Source organism: Mus pahari, chromosome 19 (assembly GCF_900095145.1).
Source record: "Mus pahari chromosome 19, PAHARI_EIJ_v1.1, whole genome shotgun sequence".
Taxonomy (NCBI): domain Eukaryota; kingdom Metazoa; phylum Chordata; class Mammalia; order Rodentia; family Muridae; genus Mus; species Mus pahari.
Window position 1 is genome coordinate 12,167,044 of NC_034608.1, and position 18,990 is coordinate 12,186,033.

The 18,990-nt window shown below is 50.8% G+C and overlaps 1 protein-coding gene across 2 annotated transcripts in view; it reads left to right on the forward strand.

Annotated features, from left to right (window-relative positions):
• Window positions 1-6,576: 6,576 nt before the first annotated feature.
• The window catches only part of Slc1a5 (solute carrier family 1 member 5), a 17,313-nt gene continuing 4,899 nt past the window's right edge, over window positions 6,577-18,990 (forward strand). Inside the window, exons 1-6 of one of the 2 annotated variants that reach the window (XM_021218862.1) lie at window positions 6,577-7,739; window positions 10,901-10,943; window positions 11,764-11,811; window positions 12,271-12,312; window positions 14,719-14,879; window positions 17,881-18,114. In XM_021218862.1, coding sequence (XP_021074521.1) covers window positions 7,174-7,739; window positions 10,901-10,943; window positions 11,764-11,811; window positions 12,271-12,312; window positions 14,719-14,879; window positions 17,881-18,114 — 1,094 coding nt within the window. In that variant the 5' untranslated portion in view covers window positions 6,577-7,173. The remainder of the gene's footprint in view (window positions 7,740-10,900; window positions 10,944-11,763; window positions 11,812-12,270; window positions 12,313-14,718; window positions 14,880-17,880; window positions 18,115-18,990) is intronic. The other variant, XM_029532139.1, reaches the window with a different exon arrangement.

Below are 18,990 nucleotides of genomic sequence, written 5' to 3' on the forward strand. Positions count from 1 at the left end.
TGGTTGCTGGGATTTGAACTCCAGACCTTTGGAAGAGCGGTCGGGTGCTCTTACCCACTGAGCCATCTCACCAGCCCAAGGTTTTCATTTTTAATTATGTGTATGTGGCGGGTATATACGCGTGAGTGCAGATGCCCACAGAGGCCAGAGCCTTAGGCGTTTTGTTGAGCTGTCTGAACAGCCTTCCGGGAGCCTGGCTTTTCCTCCTTCTGGGCTGGCGCCGCCTACTCAAAGAACCACTGTCTACGCATGGCTGCAAACCCTGGCACTTGTGTGGCAACCAGGGCCATTTTACATCCACAAAGTAAGCGTTTGGACTTTGAACTAGCCGTTTCTTCTCATGGTTTTTCTTTTCCTCTTCCAGTGACAGATAGGTGGAGTACATCTCTAGCCAAAGGCACAATGGCAGTCTCACCAGTACTGAAGTGAGGTGCTCAGAGCAAGTACTCAGCTATCTTGAACTTTTGTACATTTAGTGTCTGTCTGCCTGTCTGTCGGCCAGCTTTTGTTTCTTTAGTTTGTATGTGTCTGTCTGTCAGTACATGTGCATCACAGCAGATGTCAGATCAGCTTGCTGGAGTCGGTTCTCTATTTCCACCATATGGGTCCTGAGACTTGAACTCTGGCCCCCAGGCTTGGCACCAAGCCCCTTTATCTACTCAACCATGTCTTCAGACCTGAAGGCTGGGAGATTTGTAATGGTTTTTGCTTGTTTTGTTTTGTAAAGATTTTCAATTTTATTTGTGTGTGTGTGTGTGTGTGTGTGTGTGTGTGTGTGGTGATAGGGTCATATACACACAAGTGTGCATGCCCATAGCAGTTAAAGGCATCAGATCCCCTGGTGTTGGTAAGCTGCCTGACCCGGGTGCTGGAAACTGAACTCAGGTCCTCTGAAATGTATTACAAGCCTTAAACCACCAAGTCAGCTCTCTAGAGTCCTGGGTTTTTCTGTTGTTTTGTTGTTAATTTTACTTTAATTTTGATTTGATATTTGCATATTTGCCTGCATGTAGGTCTGTCATGTTGCCCCTGAAGGTGAGAGAGAGTATCAGATCGGACATTACAGGCACTTGTGAGACATGTGGGGGCTGGGAACCAGAACCCTGATCCTCTAGAAGAGCAGCCAGCACCCTTCACCACTGAGTCATCTCTCCAGCCCCCAGATTTTTTGTTTGTTTGTTTGTTTGTTTGTTTTGGTTTTCTTTTTGAAGACAAAACCATGTCACTATAGCCTAGGGTGCTCTAACCCTCCCAGGAATCCTCCTGCCTCAGTCTCCTGAATGGGGCAGGTACTGAATCCTGAATCCTCCTGAGTCCCTCTGCCTGGCCAGACCCTCCGCCTGGCCCCACTCCTCTACCATTCCAGTGCCCTGTCTCAGAAGCATCAAATGTCTCTCTATTCAGGTCATCTGAGCCTAGGGACACCTAGAGGGTCCAATCCTGGCCCTGGCGTGGTGTCAAGGGCATGTGCCCTAGGAAACTCTCCTCCCACAGCCTGTGCTGCATGTGGGGGTGAGAGGGAGGGCGATGCCTGACACCCCAGCGCTGGGCCTCTAGGCCTAGAAAGGAGTGACAACTTGTACCACAAACCACCGGGTCTGACAGGCTACAGCTGGGAGAGGCCCGCAGGGCACTTTACAAGCCAGCTTGTAAATAAGTAAGTAGGAAGGTAGGAAGGGCAGGCTGGGACCTTCTCCAGTTCCCAGGCGTAGAGGACAGCCAGACCAGGGGCAGGAAGCTCCCTGAATTCACCTCAAGCAAACCAAGGGTCCTCCCTACTGCCTCCTTTACTCCTGTCCTGTTCTCTCTCTCTCTCTCTCTCTCTCTCTCTCTCTCTCTCTCTCTCTCTCTCTCTTCCTTCTCTCTTTCTCCCCTCCTCCCTTTCTCATGCCCTCCAACTTGTTGTGTAGCCAAGGATGACCTTAAACTCTGGATCCCGCTGCCTCTACCTCCTAAGTGCTGGGTTAAAGGCGATGCACCACCATGCCAGTTTTATATAGGACCGGGGATGCTGTATGCAGAACCTGGGGCTCTGTGTGTGCAAGCCCTCTACCACTGAGGTACAGCCCCACTCCTGGTTTGGGGTTTTGAGATGGGACCTTGGGTACCACAGAGTCACAGACTGCGTTCCAGTTCACTGAGGCTGGCCTTGGACCCCTGACCCTCCAGCTTTTATCTCCCAAGTGCTGAGATTATAGAATGTCACCACCAAATGTAGCAGCTAAAAAACGAAATGGTCTTATTGTGCAACCGAGCCTGAACTTGAATGTATAGTAATCCTCCTGCCTCAGCCTCCAGAGTCCTAGGATTACAATTCTGAGCCACCACACCTGGCCTTCCTCACTGCTAAGTCACAAGTCCCAGGAGTCCCGGCTGTGTAGCTAGCCCACTGCTGGCCCATGTCAGGGACACAGAGGAGGCAGAAAGAGCCCCTACCCTCAGACCTGCTGAAGGGGTGGGTGCAGCCTCTGAGAGGGGCAAGCAGGGTGTGTAATGCAGGAGGAGTCAGGGAGTCCAGGTTACTGGGGGAGGAGAGGCTGTAGGTTAGGCGCTGGGAGACTCAGGATCCCTGAGTAGAATCTGAAGATAGTGGAGTAACAGACAGTGGTGTGACCAGGTAAGGGGGCAGGCCAGGGGGTGCTCTGTGTAGGACTGGTATGCCAGATGCATCTCTGCGCGTGCGTGTGTGACTGTGCAAATGTGGAGGCCAGAGGTCCAGCTCGTGTGTTGTTCCATGGGAGCCATACATCTTGGTTTTGGGGATAGGGTCTGTCATTGGCCCAAAAACCACTGATCTGGCCCCGGATGGGTTTTCTGTCTTCCCCATAGTGGGATTACAAGTGGACATTACCAGTCCCATAAATTTTCTTTCCTTTTTTCTTTTTTAATAATTTATTTATGTTAATTTGTGAGCATGTATGTCTTACCTGCATGATGGTAATGGATCCCCTGGAACTGGAGTTACAGACACTTGTGAGCTGCCATCCGTGTGCTGGGAATTGAACTCAGGACCTCTGGAAGAGCAGCCAGGGCTCTTAACTGCTGTGCCATCTCTCCAGCCTGCCCTATAAATTTTCATTTGGGTGCCTGGAATTGAACTCAGTCCTCATGCAAACGGACAGCAAGCATTTTCCCCACTGAGCCATCTCCTCAGCCCTCTTACTGCATTTCCATTCATAGGTCTTTGGAGCCCAGGGCAGCAGCCTTGTCCGAAACAATAGCCTCTTTCTCTCTTTATTTTGGTTCTTTGTTAGCTGTTTATTTAGCTGGTACCAAGGATGATATGGATATCAGGGCCTTGTATGTGCTAAGCATCCGTTCTGTCACTGAGCTGTATTTATAGGCCCTTTTATTTATTTTATTTTTTTATAACACTCATTGTATAGCCCAGACTAGACTCTGTCAGTCTTCCTACCTCAGCCTCCCAAGTGCTTGAGTACAGCTTACTGTGTAGGCCCAGGCTAGACTGTCAGTTCTTCCATCTCAGCCTGCCAAGTGCTTGGTAATAGCTCATTGTGTAGCCCAGGCTAGACTCTGTCAGAATCTCTTATGCAATGTATGGAAGCATCCGTCACTTGTCAATAAAATGCGGTTGACCTATGAGCTTGGGCAGGAAATGGGGAGGTGGAAGTTCTCTATCTGGGATAGAGTCAGGCATTGGAGATCACCCTAAACTCTGAGGAAGATGATCACATGAACCTGAGGAAAGAAAAGTAGCCACATGGTAGCACCTAGAAGAAGATGAACGGTATAGTTGCGTTAGAGGCTAGCGGGAACAAGGCAAAGCAACTACTCATAATAATTCAGTTTCAGAGTCGTCGTTTTTGTGAACTTGGGGGAAGCCCGCGGTCACATCCCTCCCTGCACTAGCCAGGCTGCTTCAGTGGGTATGGAGTAGGTTCCACAGCCATCACAAAGGGTCCCGATTGCCTGCTGGGTTACAAAGAGGAGGGTTTAGAGGCTGGAGAGCTAGCTGCTCTTCCAAAGGACCCCGCTTCACCTCACAGCACCCACATGGTGGCTCACAACCATCTGTGACTACAGGTCCAACCAACTCAACACCCTCTTTCAGCCTCTAGGGACATCAGACAGATATGGCGCACAAATACAGATGCCTGTGAAACACCCATACATGTAAAATAATAAGATAAGATAAGATAAAATCAAATACAGAAGCAAAGGTTTATTGCTCAGTCGTTGGTGTTATGTCCGGATTCTAATAGATCTCTGTCCTGCCTCTCTCCTCCCTAGCTTCTTCCTTTCCTTCCTTCCTCCTCCGTACTCTTTCCCTTCTTTGAGAAAAGATAATACATTCTTTTCCAGTATGTGTAGTTAAATTCCTAAACAGTTCAAAATTGGCAAAATGGTTCAATATTGATTCTACATTCCAGTCTCGTTCCTCTTTCCTCAGCTACTCTCCATTGTTGCAGAATTCAAATGTCTTATCTGTATGCAAACTCACCTAAGAGTTCTGCAGGAACCCTGTGACTATGGGGGCTTCCTGTCTCCCAGTGGGAGTTATGTGACCTTGCCTTCCAGTAAAGAGGAAGGTTTGAAAGGCCAGCAGGAAATGGGGTCATTTATGTCATTAACTCCTAGCTCCTGTGCCTATAGCCAGCCGCTGAAATCTGTACAGTCGCATGGGTGAACGTGGGTTTAACTGTGGGAACCGAAACATATACACAGCAGAATCACGTGTGGATAAGTGCTGATTTTCTTACTAAGCCAGGAAGACAATATATAAACAGGGTGGCAGAGCAGGTCCAATGAATAAAGGTTCTTGCTGCTGCTGGGCCTGAAGACCAGAGTTCTATTCCTAAGACCTACATGATAGAAGGAGAAAGCCTATTAATAATGTAAGTTGTCTTCTGGCTTCAACACATTCACGAGCATGCACACGCGCACAGCAAATAAATGTAATTAAACAAGCCTTTTTAACAATGAAAAGATGATGTAATGTTGACGTAAAACCTATATACCTCTTCCACATACTTTCTTGGTTTGAGACAGGGTGTCACGGTGCCATTCACTACCCAGGGTAGCTTCGTCTGAGTTATAACAACTCTGCCTCAGCCTTGTGAGTGCTGGGATTCCAGTGAACAGCACTATCCTTCAAAAGCTATGATGGAGCCGGGTGGTGGTGGTGGTGCACGCCTTTAATGTCAGCAGGGAGGCAGAGGCAGGTGGATCTTGGAGTTCTGTAGACAGAGTCACACGAAGAATTCCTGCTTCCTTCTCCAACAAGCCCTCCCTGCCCTCTCTCAGGCTAGCCTTTCCCATCAGCCCCTCATACCCATCTTTACTCCTGATGTCTGTGGCCCAGGCTGGTCATGACCTTGGAATTCTTTCATAGTTGGGATTGCAGTCCTGAGAGCTGCGGGCGAGCTCCTGGTAGAACAGACTGAGCCCTGTAGTCTCCTCTGCCCCACCTTCAGGCATGCACCAGACTTTCCAAAAGAGACATTCCTCAGGGCATTTCCCAAGTGGTCAACAGAGCTCAGGAAGGGACTCTTGCCTGTCTTGCTCCTTCAGCCCAGCCTCTCATTGCCCTGCTTCACCCTTTGGGAAGCCCCAGAACTTTCTCCCACTGATGAAATCACAAGGAATCTGGGTAGGAGGTTGGGCCAAAGAGCTGGCTGGAACCAGTTTGAGTATTTCTCTTACTAGGGGCAGGCAGTGGGGCAGAACGCCCCTAGCCAATCCTAATCCACAAACTTCAACCTCATTTTCCCCACCCTACATGTCCCAAAGATTCTGGGTTCAGCAGGCCTCTTTCCTCCCCCTCCTTCTCTCTAAGTCTGTTATTCTTACCTTTGGAGGGTAACAGTGTCTAAACTAAGAATGGAGTTTGTGGTGAACTGGCCATTTAAATATTTTTTTGCTACATTTATTTATATGTTTGTGTGTGTGTGTGTGTGTGTGTGTGTGTGCCTGTTGCATGTGCCATGCTCCTGTGGGGAGCATCCATCTGTGACTATCTGAGGAAAGAGACTGGTTTGCAGCTCAAGCATGAGGGCCTGAGTTCAAATCCCCCATATTCGATGTGGGGGCCTATTGGCCCCTCCTCCCTCCTCCTTCTTCCCTCTCCCTCTCCCCCATTTGTTTCTACAGACTGGGTTTCTTTTTCTTTATTGTAGCCCCGGCAGTCCTAGAACTTGCTCTGTAGACCAACCAGGGCTGATCTTGAACGCAGAGATCTATCTGTCTGCCTTTGCCTCCTGAGAGCAGGGATTAAAGTTGTGCCACTCATCTGTCTGCCCCTTCTAGGAGTCCTTCTGTCGATATCAGATGTGACCCACAATTAAATTCTTTTGACCAGGGGTGAGGTGCGTATGGGTGGGTGTGGGTTGGATAGTTTTCCAATGCCCCGCCCCTTTTGGAGGCTTTGCACCCTCTCTGGCCCTGTGCCCTTTCCCTGGCCCCGCCCCTGGCTATGCATTGTTATTCAGCCTAGGTTGCCCACTGTGATCTTGGCTCCGCCCTTCGCTCGCCACCTGGCGCCGAATGTTCCATAACCAATCAGCGCTTGCGGGACGGCCTCCGCTTTTTCAAGTCCCGCCCTCCGCCTTTAATCCTGGTCGCTTCCGTCCAGTCGCCTTAGAGCCACGCGGCGCGGCCTGGGAGGTGTCTCTTTGGCGCCACTTTCCATATTCCCCCCCCCCCCCGGGCTGCTTCCTATTTGCATCTGGAAATTTGATTTTTCCCTCAAGAGCCCGAAACGCTCGGTCTACTCCTTCTAGGGCTCCAGTACCCAGAGTCCGAGAGCCAGGCGCCCTAGTCCTGGGGTTACGGATCTCGGTCTCCCGGATCCAGGCATCCCGGATCTACGCCACCTAGGTTGAGCTTCCTGAAGACCTCGGCTACCTGTGTTCCCTTACTCCTTCAGGGAGTTAAAGACCCCTACGTCCTGGTCTGAAGAGCTGTTCTCTACCGCAACAAAAAGGAAAAGCTACCCAGGCGCTCTCAATTCCCAGTTTTCGGGGATTCGACATCACCAGGAAAAATAAAGGGATCTCCTCGCACAGCTCAGGGAGCTTAGGACCCTCCAGTTTCCGAGATCCGGTGGACGCACAACTTCAAGGACCGCTGCAAAGTTTCAGCCTCCACTCTCGGTCCTAAGGACGTCACACCTAGTCTCTAGGCGCACAAGGAACCCGCCTGTTACGGCTCAGCATGGCAGTGGATCCCCCTAAGGCTGACCCCAAAGGGGTAGTGGCGGTGGATCCCACCGCGAACGGTGGCCCCGCGCTGGGATCCAGAGAGGACCAGAGTGCGAAAGCAGGTGGCTGCTGCGGTTCCCGGGACCGGGTGCGCCGCTGCCTTCGCGCCAACCTGCTGGTGCTGCTCACGGTGGCTGCGGTGGTGGCTGGCGTGGTGCTGGGGCTGGGGGTCTCGGCAGCGGGCGGTGCTGATGCGCTGGGTCCCGCGCGCTTGACCGCTTTCGCCTTCCCGGGAGAGCTGCTGCTGCGTCTGCTGAAGATGATCATCCTGCCACTCGTGGTGTGCAGCCTGATCGGAGGTGCAGCCAGCCTGGACCCTAGCGCGCTCGGTCGTGTGGGCGCCTGGGCGCTGCTCTTTTTCCTGGTCACCACACTGCTCGCGTCGGCGCTCGGCGTGGGCTTGGCCCTGGCGCTGAAGCCGGGCGCCGCCGTTACCGCCATCAACGACTCTGTTGTAGACACCTGTGCCCACAGTGCACCCACCAAAGAGGTGCTGGATTCCTTTCTGGATCTCGCGAGGTACGTTCCCGCCAGGCAGTGGGGTGATTAGGGGCCAGTGCTAGCGTGCAATCTTTCTGCTTTACCCACCCTGGAGTGCAGGGGCTACACGTGTGTGCCGCCACTAGTGACCAAGTTTGGGTCCTCCAGATTGAGACATGCCTTCTAGAATCTAGGAAAATAAGGTAACGGTGACAGGACCGCTAACATCTTGGAAGGGTGAACTTTTACGGAAGTTCTCTAAATTTGCGGGGGGGGGGCTAAACATGGAGGGCTTTTAGAGGAAGGAAAAATAATAAACCTTCTTAGTCTTGATATGCTCCTTGGAGACAGTACAGGGTCTCGTACAGCCAGACATGCCCTTGAACTCCTACCTCCATCGCCCTAGTGGCTGGGATGAGGGAGCATCATTTTGCTTACTGAAAACAAGTCTGCTACAAGTAGCTCAGGCTGCCTCAGCCTCCTTCCTTGGCTTGCAAGAGAAGTGTTATAAGAGTTACAAAGACTGCTCTAAGAAGAGCCAGACACCCCCCCCCCAATAAAAGGTATGAAGAACCACAAAAACAAACAAGAACGTTGTTTAAACTACTGGGGGGGGGGTTCTTTGGGTGGCAGAGGGGACAGAGATGAGGCTCCTGGATAAGGATTTGGACTCCGGGTCTGTGACCTTTTCACTCCTATGAGCCATTGGAGGCCCAGTGGTGACGCGAGAGGCTGCCTGATTCCCAGCGATAGGAGTGTCCTCGCATGTCACCGGGACACAGCTTCTTGTTCACTCTCTCTAACCGTACTTAGTTCACCTGGGCCAGGCAGCCAGACTTCCGGTGCCTTCGCCCTCCCTGCCCTACCATCTCATTTCCTCTTCTATGTCCCTTCAGTGCCTTCCCCAAAGCGGAAAGTGACATTTTATCCTTCCAGTACTCTCCTCACTTCGGAGGACTCTAGACTCCCGGTCCACGTGGTCCTGCCATGAGGGCCTCTGATTCAGTATCTTCAGATTGGGGACTTCCTGGAAGGAAGAGAGAAGTGGGGAGGGGTGGGGTGGTGGGGGATGTGGAAACGGTGAGTCAGAAAACGGCATTCTCTGCTTCTGGGCCATAGTATGGGATGACATGGAGGACTGTGCTCTTGGTGCCCGCCCGTATTGAGGATGCCTTCTGGCTGGTGGAGATTAGCTGGATCTTGGGCCCTGCCCTGGCGGCAAGTCGGCACACCCACATTCTGGCTGTTTGCGAACGGAGGCTTTTCCTCCCACGCAAGCTCAAAACAGCTGGAACGCACACTCTCTTGGCCAGAGTACTTCACGCCCAGCTTTCAAGCATGTAAACCTAGGCACTGAGAAGCCCTCATGGCCTTAGACCAGCGGGGAGGCACACATACATACCCACGAGGGACTGGATACTCTTTACATTTTTATTTTATGTGTGTGAGTATCTTGCCTGCAGGTATGTGTGCGTACATGTGTGCCTGGTGCCTGCCAAAATTGGATTCCCTGGGACTGACGTTAGAGGTGGCTGTAAGCTGCCCGATGCATACTGGGAATCTTTATCTAGCTCCCCTGATTCCCCCAGTCTCCCGCACAGGCACACTTAGCGGGACCACTTTCTTTGTGTTTTTGTTTTTGTTTTTAGGGTGGGGGAGGGGTTGTTGAGCTAGGGTTCCTGTTCCTGGGACTCACAGATCCACCTGGCTCTTGTCCCTGAGTGCTGGATTAAAGGCGTGCATCACCATTGGCATGGTGCCTGCCACCTTCAATCCTGCCCCTGGCCATGTGAACGCTTAAGCCCATGTTCAAGAGGGTAAGTAGTCCAAGTCAGACATGGCTGCCCCACACCACCAGACCCTGCACTGTGAGGCGGGGTCAAGAGGATCAGGAGTTCTAGGACATCCTGGGTCACACGAGGACCTCTCTCCTCCCAAGAACAAGGACAGTCTCTCTCTTGAGAAAGTTTCTTGCCTTCCTGTGTCTCAGTTTCCCTTTATTTATCCATGGGTTTTTAGACGGGGTCATACTGCGTAACCTTGTCCTTTCAGCTGTCCCCATGCCTGCACCCACACACCTGGAGTCCACTTCAGTTAAAAAGGAGTTGGGCAATGTAAAGCAGTAGCTGTGCCACCTGGCATAGGGCAGACATCCGCCACGCACGAGTGGCCATGCAAGGTCAGATTCATGACCGGAACAGCGGTCCCACCCCATGTGGCTTAGCCTTCCACGCCACCATCCATCATGCCCAGGTCCTGCCCCATGCCCTCTGACCCACCAGCCCACTCCTTAGGGAATCACCCTTAGCCCTCCAGGAAGGAGCTGATGCAAGATGCCCAGGGTATTAAATGGTTGCTGGGGGTGGAGCTGAGGCCTGGCGTGACCCTGTTCTTGCCTGCTTCGAAAGCCTAGTTTTTTTGGGTTTTTTCCCCTTGGTTCTGAAACCTCAACTTCCTGGGGCCAGAAGAGGCCAGTTGAAACCCCCACATCCTGGAAAAGGTGTGCTGGCTGGCCTGTGTTAGACTGTCTGTACCTCCAGCTACCCGAGGGGCTGAAGGACCACAGGTCTGAGGCAAGCCTGGGCTCACACAAACAATTTAAGGCTAACCTGGGTAACTTAGCAAGACCCTGTCTCAAAAAATAAAAATAGCTCTGAGGATGTAGTTTAGTAGTAGAGTGGGCAAGGTCCTTGTGTTCTACCTCCATTAAAGGGGGGGAAAGATTGTTGGGGGCGGGGCTCAGGGCTTAAGGTACTTTTTTTTTTTTTTTTTGCCAAGCCTGATGACCTGAGGTTGCTCTCTGGAACCCACACAAGAGATGAAGAAAACAGACTCCTGCACACAAGTAGGGGCACACATGCTTCCCCCCCACACCAGTAATTAAATGTTTATGGCCAGGCACCATGGCGCAGGCCTTTAATCACAGCACAGTGGCAGAGGCAGGTGGATCTCAGTGAGTTCAAGGCCAGCTAGGGCTACACAGTGAGACACTATCAAAAAAAAAAAAAAAAAAAAGTAGGGTGGGGTTGTATGTGTGAGGAATGTGACTGTAGTCTAAGTACTTTATGATCCCCTTTCTTAAGCAACCAAGAGAGATTCCCATTGCCACCCTCCAGGAAGCCGGCCCTGTCCCTCTCTGCCTGCCTGCCTCCTCCCCACCCTCCCATGACAGCATCTAACATCAGTGTCTATTTCTGTAGGAATATTTTCCCCTCCAATCTGGTGTCTGCTGCCTTCCGCTCTGTGAGTCCTCTGGGGTGTGCTGGGGGCTTAGGTGGTGATGGACAAGGAAAGGGAAGTGCATGCAGGAGCTTGCCAGGAGCGTGGGGTGTGCTGGGGGCTTAGGGGTGGGTGGTGACGGACAAGGAAAGGGAAGTGCATGCAGGAAAGGGAAGTGCATGCAGGAGCTTGCCAGGAGCGNGGGGTGTGCTGGGGGCTTAGGGGTGGGTGGTGACGGACAAGGAAAGGGAAGTGCATGCAGGAAAGGGAAGTGCATGCAGGAGCTTGCCAGGAGCGCGGGGTTTGCCACTGAGGCCCATCCCTGCCTTTCTCATTAAGAAATGAGATTCTGGGGGGCTGGCCAGACTACAGGCAGCCATGTGCTGTGTGAGCCCACGACCTAAGTTTGATTCTCAGAACATGCGGTTGTCCTCTGACCTCCCAACACGTTCAGGGGCCACATGTGCCACACACACACACACACACACACACACACACACACACACACACACAAAGTTAAATTTTAAAAAGAAATGAGAATATGGGAGAGGCTTGGTAGAGACTGTAATATTAGCTCAGAAAGGCTGAGTTTGAGCAGAAAGTTCAGGCTACTGGCATGAATGGCTCTTACCTGTAATCCCAGTGCTTGGGAAGTGGGTGAGGAAGGAGTTCAAGGTTGTCATTGACTACATAGGGGGTTAGAAGTCAGCCTGGGCTACAGGAGACCTTGTCTTTAAAAAGGGAAAGGACGGGAGGAATGAGGGCTGGTTGGGGCTGGTTTGGGGCTTTGTGTAGCTTTGGTGACAAGTGACACTGATTTTTTTTTTTCCCACCCCGTCTGCAGTTTGCTACCTCGTATGATGAATCCAAATGCAGCTCAAGTGAAATCCGGGTGAGCTGATGTGTGGAGGCCCAACAGCCTTGCCATTGGTCCAGTGTAGTCCCCCTCTCTCCTCCTCTTTGTCTTTTGAATCTTCCAAAAGGTTACTTTAGATTTAAACTTGGGATGAGTGTGCAATCCTGGAGACTGGGGTTGTGGCTCAGGGGGCAGAGTTTGCCTTAGCATGCTCAAAGCCCTGGGTTCCATGCCCAGCACCGCATAACAGACTTGCTGGCTCACACCTGTGACTCCAGTAATAAAGCAGGACGAGTACAGCTGTATCGGGGTCTCCCTCGGCTACATAGGGAGTTCTAGGCTAGCCTGGGCTACAAGAGACTATCCTAAAAGTTGGGGATAGAGGCGTTGGTTGCGGGGGCTGGGTTGGAGCAGGTTTGGGGCGTTGCTGTTTCTAGCGCAGTCATGGGGAGCCATGGTGACAGTTGACACTATTCCTTCCACCCTTGTCTGCAGCAGTCCTGTATACAGCGGAAGATCAATGCAACCACGGTCCAGGTAAGCCAGGCCAGGGCTGAGGAAGCGCCACACCACCGGCCCATTGTGGCTTTTCAGTTTGCCTCTCACCCTCTGCTGTTTGAGTCTTCCCCCCAAAACATAGAGTGTGAGGGCTGGAGAGATGGCTCAGCGGTTAAGCAGTAGCAGCTGGCAGCTGTCTTTAATTACAGTTCCAGGGGATCTGATGCCCTCACACAGATATACATGCAGGCAAGCACATTAAAAAAAAAAGTAAAGTGTGAAATTTGACTTAAAGTCTGCAGTCCAAGTTGGCAGTGGTGGCTCATGGGAAGCCAAGGCAGGTGGAACTTTGAGTTCGAGGCCAGCCTGGTCTATAGAGTGAATTCCAGGTCAGCCAGGGCTACACAGAGAAACCCTGAGTCCGAAAAAAAAGCAAAACACAGAAGTCTGCTGCCTTTGGAGCTGAGGCTATAGCTCAGTGTCTGGCGTGTTTGTTTAGTGTGAGTGATGCCCAGGGTTTAATCCCTGACAGCGCGTAAGCAGGAGTGGTGGTGTGTGCCTGTGATCCCACACTGGGGATGTCAGGGGCAGAAGGATCAAAGTTCAAGGTTATCCCAGGATACATAGGAGTTAAGAGGCCAGCCTGGGCTTCGAGAGACCCTATGGGACCTGAGGTTCTGGGATCAGCTGTTGCCCCCAGTCCCAAGCCACACCTCCAGCCCCTCACTGGTGGGTTCTCTCTTTCCCAACCCTTCCCCTACCGGATCCCACCCTCTCTCCCACCCACCCATAACCTTAGGCCAAAGGGTCTGTCTACAGTGCCAATCTGATCCTGTCCCTTGCCCAGAGTCCCCAGTGTCATGAGAGATGTGTGTTGCTTTTGTGCACAGAGGCCAGAAGAAGGAGTTGATCCCTTGGAGCTGGAGTTAGAGGTGTTTGTAGGATACTTGGCTTGTGATGTGAATGCTGGGGTCCAGATTCCATCCCACGAGCTGACACTTCCTCTCAGAGCCTGCCTTGCTTGGGTCCCTCCTAGTTTTGCTTTTTTTATTGCTGTGAGAAATATTATGCCAAGGCTATACAGAGAAACCCTGTCTCGGAAAAAGGAAAAGAAAAGAAAAGAAAAAGAAAAAGAAATATCATGGCCAAAGCAACTTGGGAAGGAAAGGGTTTGTTTCACCTTAGTGATGTGTGTGTACGGTCAGTCCATCACGAAGGGACTGGGGTAGGGATCTGGAGGCAGGAACTGAAGCAGCGGCCAAGTAGGGCTGCTACTTACAGGCTTGCTCAGCATGCTGTCAGAACCATCTGACTGAGGTGGGCTGAACCGTCTCACATTTTTTGTTTTTGTTTGTTTATTTTATTTTTTTTAAAGACATGATTTCTCTGTATAATCCTGACTGTCCTGGAACTTGCTCTATAGACCAGGCTGGCCACAAATTCTGAGATCTGCCTGCCTTCTTGCCTCCCGAGTGATGGGGTTAAATGTGTGCCTCACCACGCCCGGCTCCCACATCACTTTCTTTCTTTCTTTCTTTCTTTCTTTCTTTCTTTCTTTCTTTCTTTCTTTCTTTCTTTCTTTCTTTCTTTCTTTCTTTCTCATTCACTTTACATCCTGATTGCTGCCCTGCCCCCCAGTCACCCCCATCCCCTTCCCTTCTCTGAGAGGGTGTAGGCATCCCCTGGGTATCCCCCAACCCTGGCGCATCTAATCTCTGTGAGGCTAGGCACTTCCTCTCGTACGAGGCCAGACAAGGCAGCCCAGCTAGAAGAACCCATCCCACAGACAGGCGACAGCCTCAGGGACAGGACAGCCCCTGCTCTAGTCCTTTGGGACCCACATGAAGACGGAGCTGCACATCTGCTACATATGTTTTTGTTTTTTTAAGACACGGTATCTCTTTGTAGCCCTGATCGTCCTGGAACTCAGAAGGATTGTAGGAGGGGGTGACTGGGAGGGGAGCAGCAATCGGGATATAAAGTGAGTAAATAAAAAAATAAACGAAAATAAGAAAAAATGATGATGGTGAGGCACACATTTGACCCCATCACTCGGGAGGCAGGGGGGCAGGCAGATCTCTGAAGTCAAGGCCAGCCTGGTCTCGGGGAGGCCTAGGTCTAGCCTGTGTATGCTCTTTGGTTGGTGGTTCAGTTTCTGAGAGCCCAAAGGCCCAGGTTGGTTGACTCTGGTCTTCCTGTCCCCCTTCAGGGCGTGTGATTCTTTCCCCCACCACAGTTGTATACAGGCCAATCAGATAGAGGCTTTTTTTCCCAGTCAAGGTTGTTCCTTCTTCCAAGACGAACTTAGCTTGTAAGGTAAAGCTGACAAAACAAAACAAAACTCACCAGGACTGGCTAGTTCCAGCCCCGCTCAGCCGTGCTGGGTACTCAATGGCTGCGCAGATGTGTTGGCGCCCTCTCCCCACACCTCTGTTCTTCCTGAAGCTTGTCTGTGAGGTGGAGGGAATGAACATCCTGGGCCTGGTGGTCTTCGCTATCGTCTTTGGTGTGGCTGTGCGGAAGCTGGGACCCGAGGGTGAGCTGCTCATTCGTTTCTTCAACTCCTTCAACGATGCCACCATGGTCCTGGTCTCCTGGATTATGTGGTAGGTGTGGGGACAAGGGGTGGGCATGTCTGTTGTGTGATGTAGGGGAAGCCTCCCAATGCGCTTCTTAGAGCCTAGAGGGGTTCTGCATTCAGATCTGTGTCCACCATTCACTGGCTGTGTGACTTTGTGCGAGTGACTTGTTGTCTCTGTGCCTCAGTTCCCCCATGCCAAATGGTGACCATCCTGTAGTCCGTGGGTCCTAGGACTGATCATACCAGAAGGTGGTGGAAGGCAGCCAACCAGGTGTACCCCGGCTTTTAATGTAATAGCATGGCTCCTCTTGAATTGAGGATCTGAGTTAATGCCTGCCTTACTGGGTTGCCGTAGAAATTTATTTGGGGCCAGGGTATCACTCAGCCAGGGAGTGCTTGCCTCACAGGTGCCTCGAGCACCCTGATGTGAGTACTGTCCTTTGGTAAATGGAAGTAAAAACCACACCCAGGAGCTTTCCTCCTGTCATCTGGTCTCACACAGGTAGGCTCCACCCACCTGACCTGGAAAAGACAAGGTGGCTACTAACACAAAACCAAACCAAAAAGAAAAAAAGAAAAGAAAGTAATAACAACGCCCCAGATTCCAACATACGGAACCTTCCTGGGGCAGGAGAGTTGCCTCAGTGGCTGCTTTCTCTGCACCCGTTTCTGGTACCCATCAGCATCCACATGGTGTCTTGCAAGCATCTCTAACTCCACTTCCAGGGAGTCTGTTGCCTGTTGCCCCCTTCTGGCCTGTGTTGGGCAACTGCACTCACATACACAGCTATGGATGCAAAATGGTACACGTGTATTCGTGCCAAACCCCCAATGCATAAAATAAAAATAAATCTTTAAGAAAAGTAATTTTCCAGGCTGGAGAGATGGCTTGGGGGTTAGCAGCACTCAGTGCTCTTCCAGAGGACCTAGGTTTGATTTCAAACATCCACATGGTGGCTCAGTCATTTGGAATTCCAGTTCCAGGGGTCAGACCCCCTCTACTGGCATTGTAGGGTACCAGATATGCACAGGATGAGTAGACATTCATGTAGCCAAAACACTTATACACATAGAATGCAGTGGAAAAATCTTATCCAGACATGGTGGCACATGCCTTTAATATTAGGAGACAGAGGCAAGTGGATGAATCTTTGTGGGTTTGCAGTTAGTTTGTTCTACATAACCAGTACCAAAGTAGTGGGGCAAACTGTAAGACACTATATTAAAAAACAAAGCAAAATGCACAGAGCTGTGATGGCGTACACTTTTAATCCCAGCACTTGGGAGGCAGAAGCAGGCAGATTTCTGAGTTTAAGACCAGCCTGGGCTACACAGAGGAACCCTGTCTCAAGCAAAACAAAACAAAATGCCAAGTTTTTGTTTATGCCTTTAATGCCAGCATTTGAAAGGCAGAGGCCGGCAGATCTTTGAGAGTTCAAGGCTACACAGAAACCCTGCATCAAAAAGCCAAAATAAGGGGCTGGCAAGATGGCTCAGTGGGGAAGAGCACTGACTGATCTTCCAAAGGTCCTGAGTTCAAATCCCAGCAACCACATGGTGGCTCACAATCACCGTAATGAGATCTGATGCCCTCTTCTGATGTGCCTTAAGACAGCTACAGTGTACTTGCATATAATAATAAATAAATCTTTGAAAAAAAATCCAAAACAAAAAGCAGCTATGCTCATTGGGTATGCCTTTTTGTTGTAGACTTTTGGAACTAGGGTTTCACTATGTAGCCTAGACTTACTTGCCTAGAATTCAGAATTCCCCTACTCTTGGGCCCAAGTGATGGGCACACAGACACCCACCACCACATTCAGCACTGTTTGTGTGTGTGTGTGTGTGTGGTGCTGGGGATCTAGCCCAGAGTCAAGTAATTGCTAAGTACTCTTTGGCTGAGTCACACCCCCCGCCCCTCAGTGGGGGCTCTGGGAATGGGGTGTTTCTAGGCTCTACCATTGAGCCTCACCCCTGCCCCTTAGTGTGTCTTGATCAGTAAGAAGACAGTCGGTGCTGCAGAGGCGAGCTTCTAAGACAGCTTGGTTTCCCTCCCTGCTGCTGCTCTTCCCCAGCTCTGTGCGCTACTCTAAGTTAGACTTAACTTCCTGTGCATCAGTTTTTCTCTGCAGGAGATGGTGCCGTGACAGTGGCTTCAGAGGTCACAGCAGGGTTAACACACGTTCTCACGCCAGTGCCTGCTCTGTCCCATGCTCATAGTAAACAATGGCAAATATTTATTTAAGCATTTGTGCTTATAAAATTCCTGGGCACGTCTGAGTGGCTGGGGCTTGGCCAGCTGGCTCTCCCCTCCCGTGTTGCACAGGTGGCTGGGAGGTGGTGCCTTTCTTTAGTGGAAAGGACAAGGAACTGAGGAGACAACAGCCATGGTTGCAAGGCATTGGGAAACCAGGCTAACAGCAAGTACACCCTGGGAGTCTTGCCTGTAGGACAGACACAGAAACACAGGGAGGGTTGTTGCATCAGCAGTGGGACTGTGTATAAATGCCTCCCGGCTAGTGTCTCCCTTCACCCTGTTGCAGTTCCTGGAGGTTAGTAGCATTACCTTGCCTGGTTGGTATTTTCTTTATTTATTCTGTGGTGAAGATTAAAAGCGGGTCTTTGAGCTAAGTGTCAGTCATCCACGATCAAAGGCTTGGGTGGGGTGTGTTGCAAGTACCACCTGTGAGCTAGAATGACCCAGGGACTTTTTTCTTTTTTTTTTTTTAACTGAGAGTGACAGCAGCTGCTTTAACAAGCAAACCCAGAAAACAGAGTGGTGGGTGCTTCTGTCCCTAATTCACTGTCAAGACTATATCTGAGGTCGCTGTTCTGGTAGGGATGGGAATGCGTGTGCATGCGCGGGCTTTTATTTCATACCTGTGCTATCTTTGTGCCTACAACTATCTGAGGCTCTCACCAGTCTTGGAGTGGTGCCCTGAGTAACTCCAGACTTCTAGGCAAGGTTGGGAAGTGTGGTCAGCTGAAGTGCTGCGCATGCAACCTGTCTCTGTGATGATGGTCAGGTACGCACCCATTGGAATCTTGTTCCTGGTGGCCAGCAAGATTGTGGAGATGAAAGACGTCCGCCAGCTCTTCATCAGCCTTGGCAAATACATTCTGTGCTGCCTGCTGGGCCACGCCATCCATGGGCTCCTGGTTCTGCCTCTCATCTACTTCCTCTTCACCCGCAAAAATCCCTATCGATTCCTGTGGGGCATCATGACGCCCCTGGCCACAGCTTTCGGGACCTCTTCTAGGTGAGCCCTGTTACCAAATGTAACAAAGGGAACTGGGAGTGGATATGGGTGTTTGAAGACCTGTATTATGACTGGGGTCATTTGATGTGGACGCATGTCTTTATTTTTTATTTTATTTTACTTTATTTATTTATTTATTTTGGTTTTATGTGTATCAGTGTTTTACCTGAATGTATGTCTGCAGTGTCCCTGGGTGCCTACAGAAGCCAGGTGTTTGATTTCCCCTGGTTCTATAATTTCAGCTGTGAGCCACCATGTGGGTGCTGGAGGTTGAACCCAGGGTCTCTGGAAGAGCAGCCACCATCCTTAACCACTGAGCCATCTCTCCAGCCTCCTTCACTCAGTCTTTTTTTCTTTCTGTCATTTTTCCTTTGTGTGTGAGGTCACAGTGCAGTGTGTAAGTCGGAGGACACCTGCAGGTATCCCTCCTCAGCTCCTACCCATTTGAGATTGTCATTGTTTTTCCCCTGTGCTTCTAGAATCCCTTTTTCCCTCCCTTCTCTCACACATTGTACGATGTGTCTGAGTTTTACATGGCTGTGGGGGAATTGGACGCTGGTCCTCATGTTTGTACAACTACAGCCTTCTCCCCCGGCTGTTTTGTTTTTGTTTTCCAAGACGGGCTTTCTTGCTCTGCCTGTCTTGGAACTCGCTCTGTAGACTGGGCTGGCCTTGAACTGAGAGATCCACCTGCCTCTGCTTCCAGAGTGCTGGGATTAAAGGTGTGCGCCATCGCTGTCCAGCTGTTTTTGTTTCTAACATTTATTTTTAGCTGGGCATTGTTGACATGGAAGCCATCAGATCTCTGAGTTCTAGACCAGTCTAGGCTAGAGAATGAGTTCCAGGGCTACACACAGAAAGGGGAAAAAACCTTTT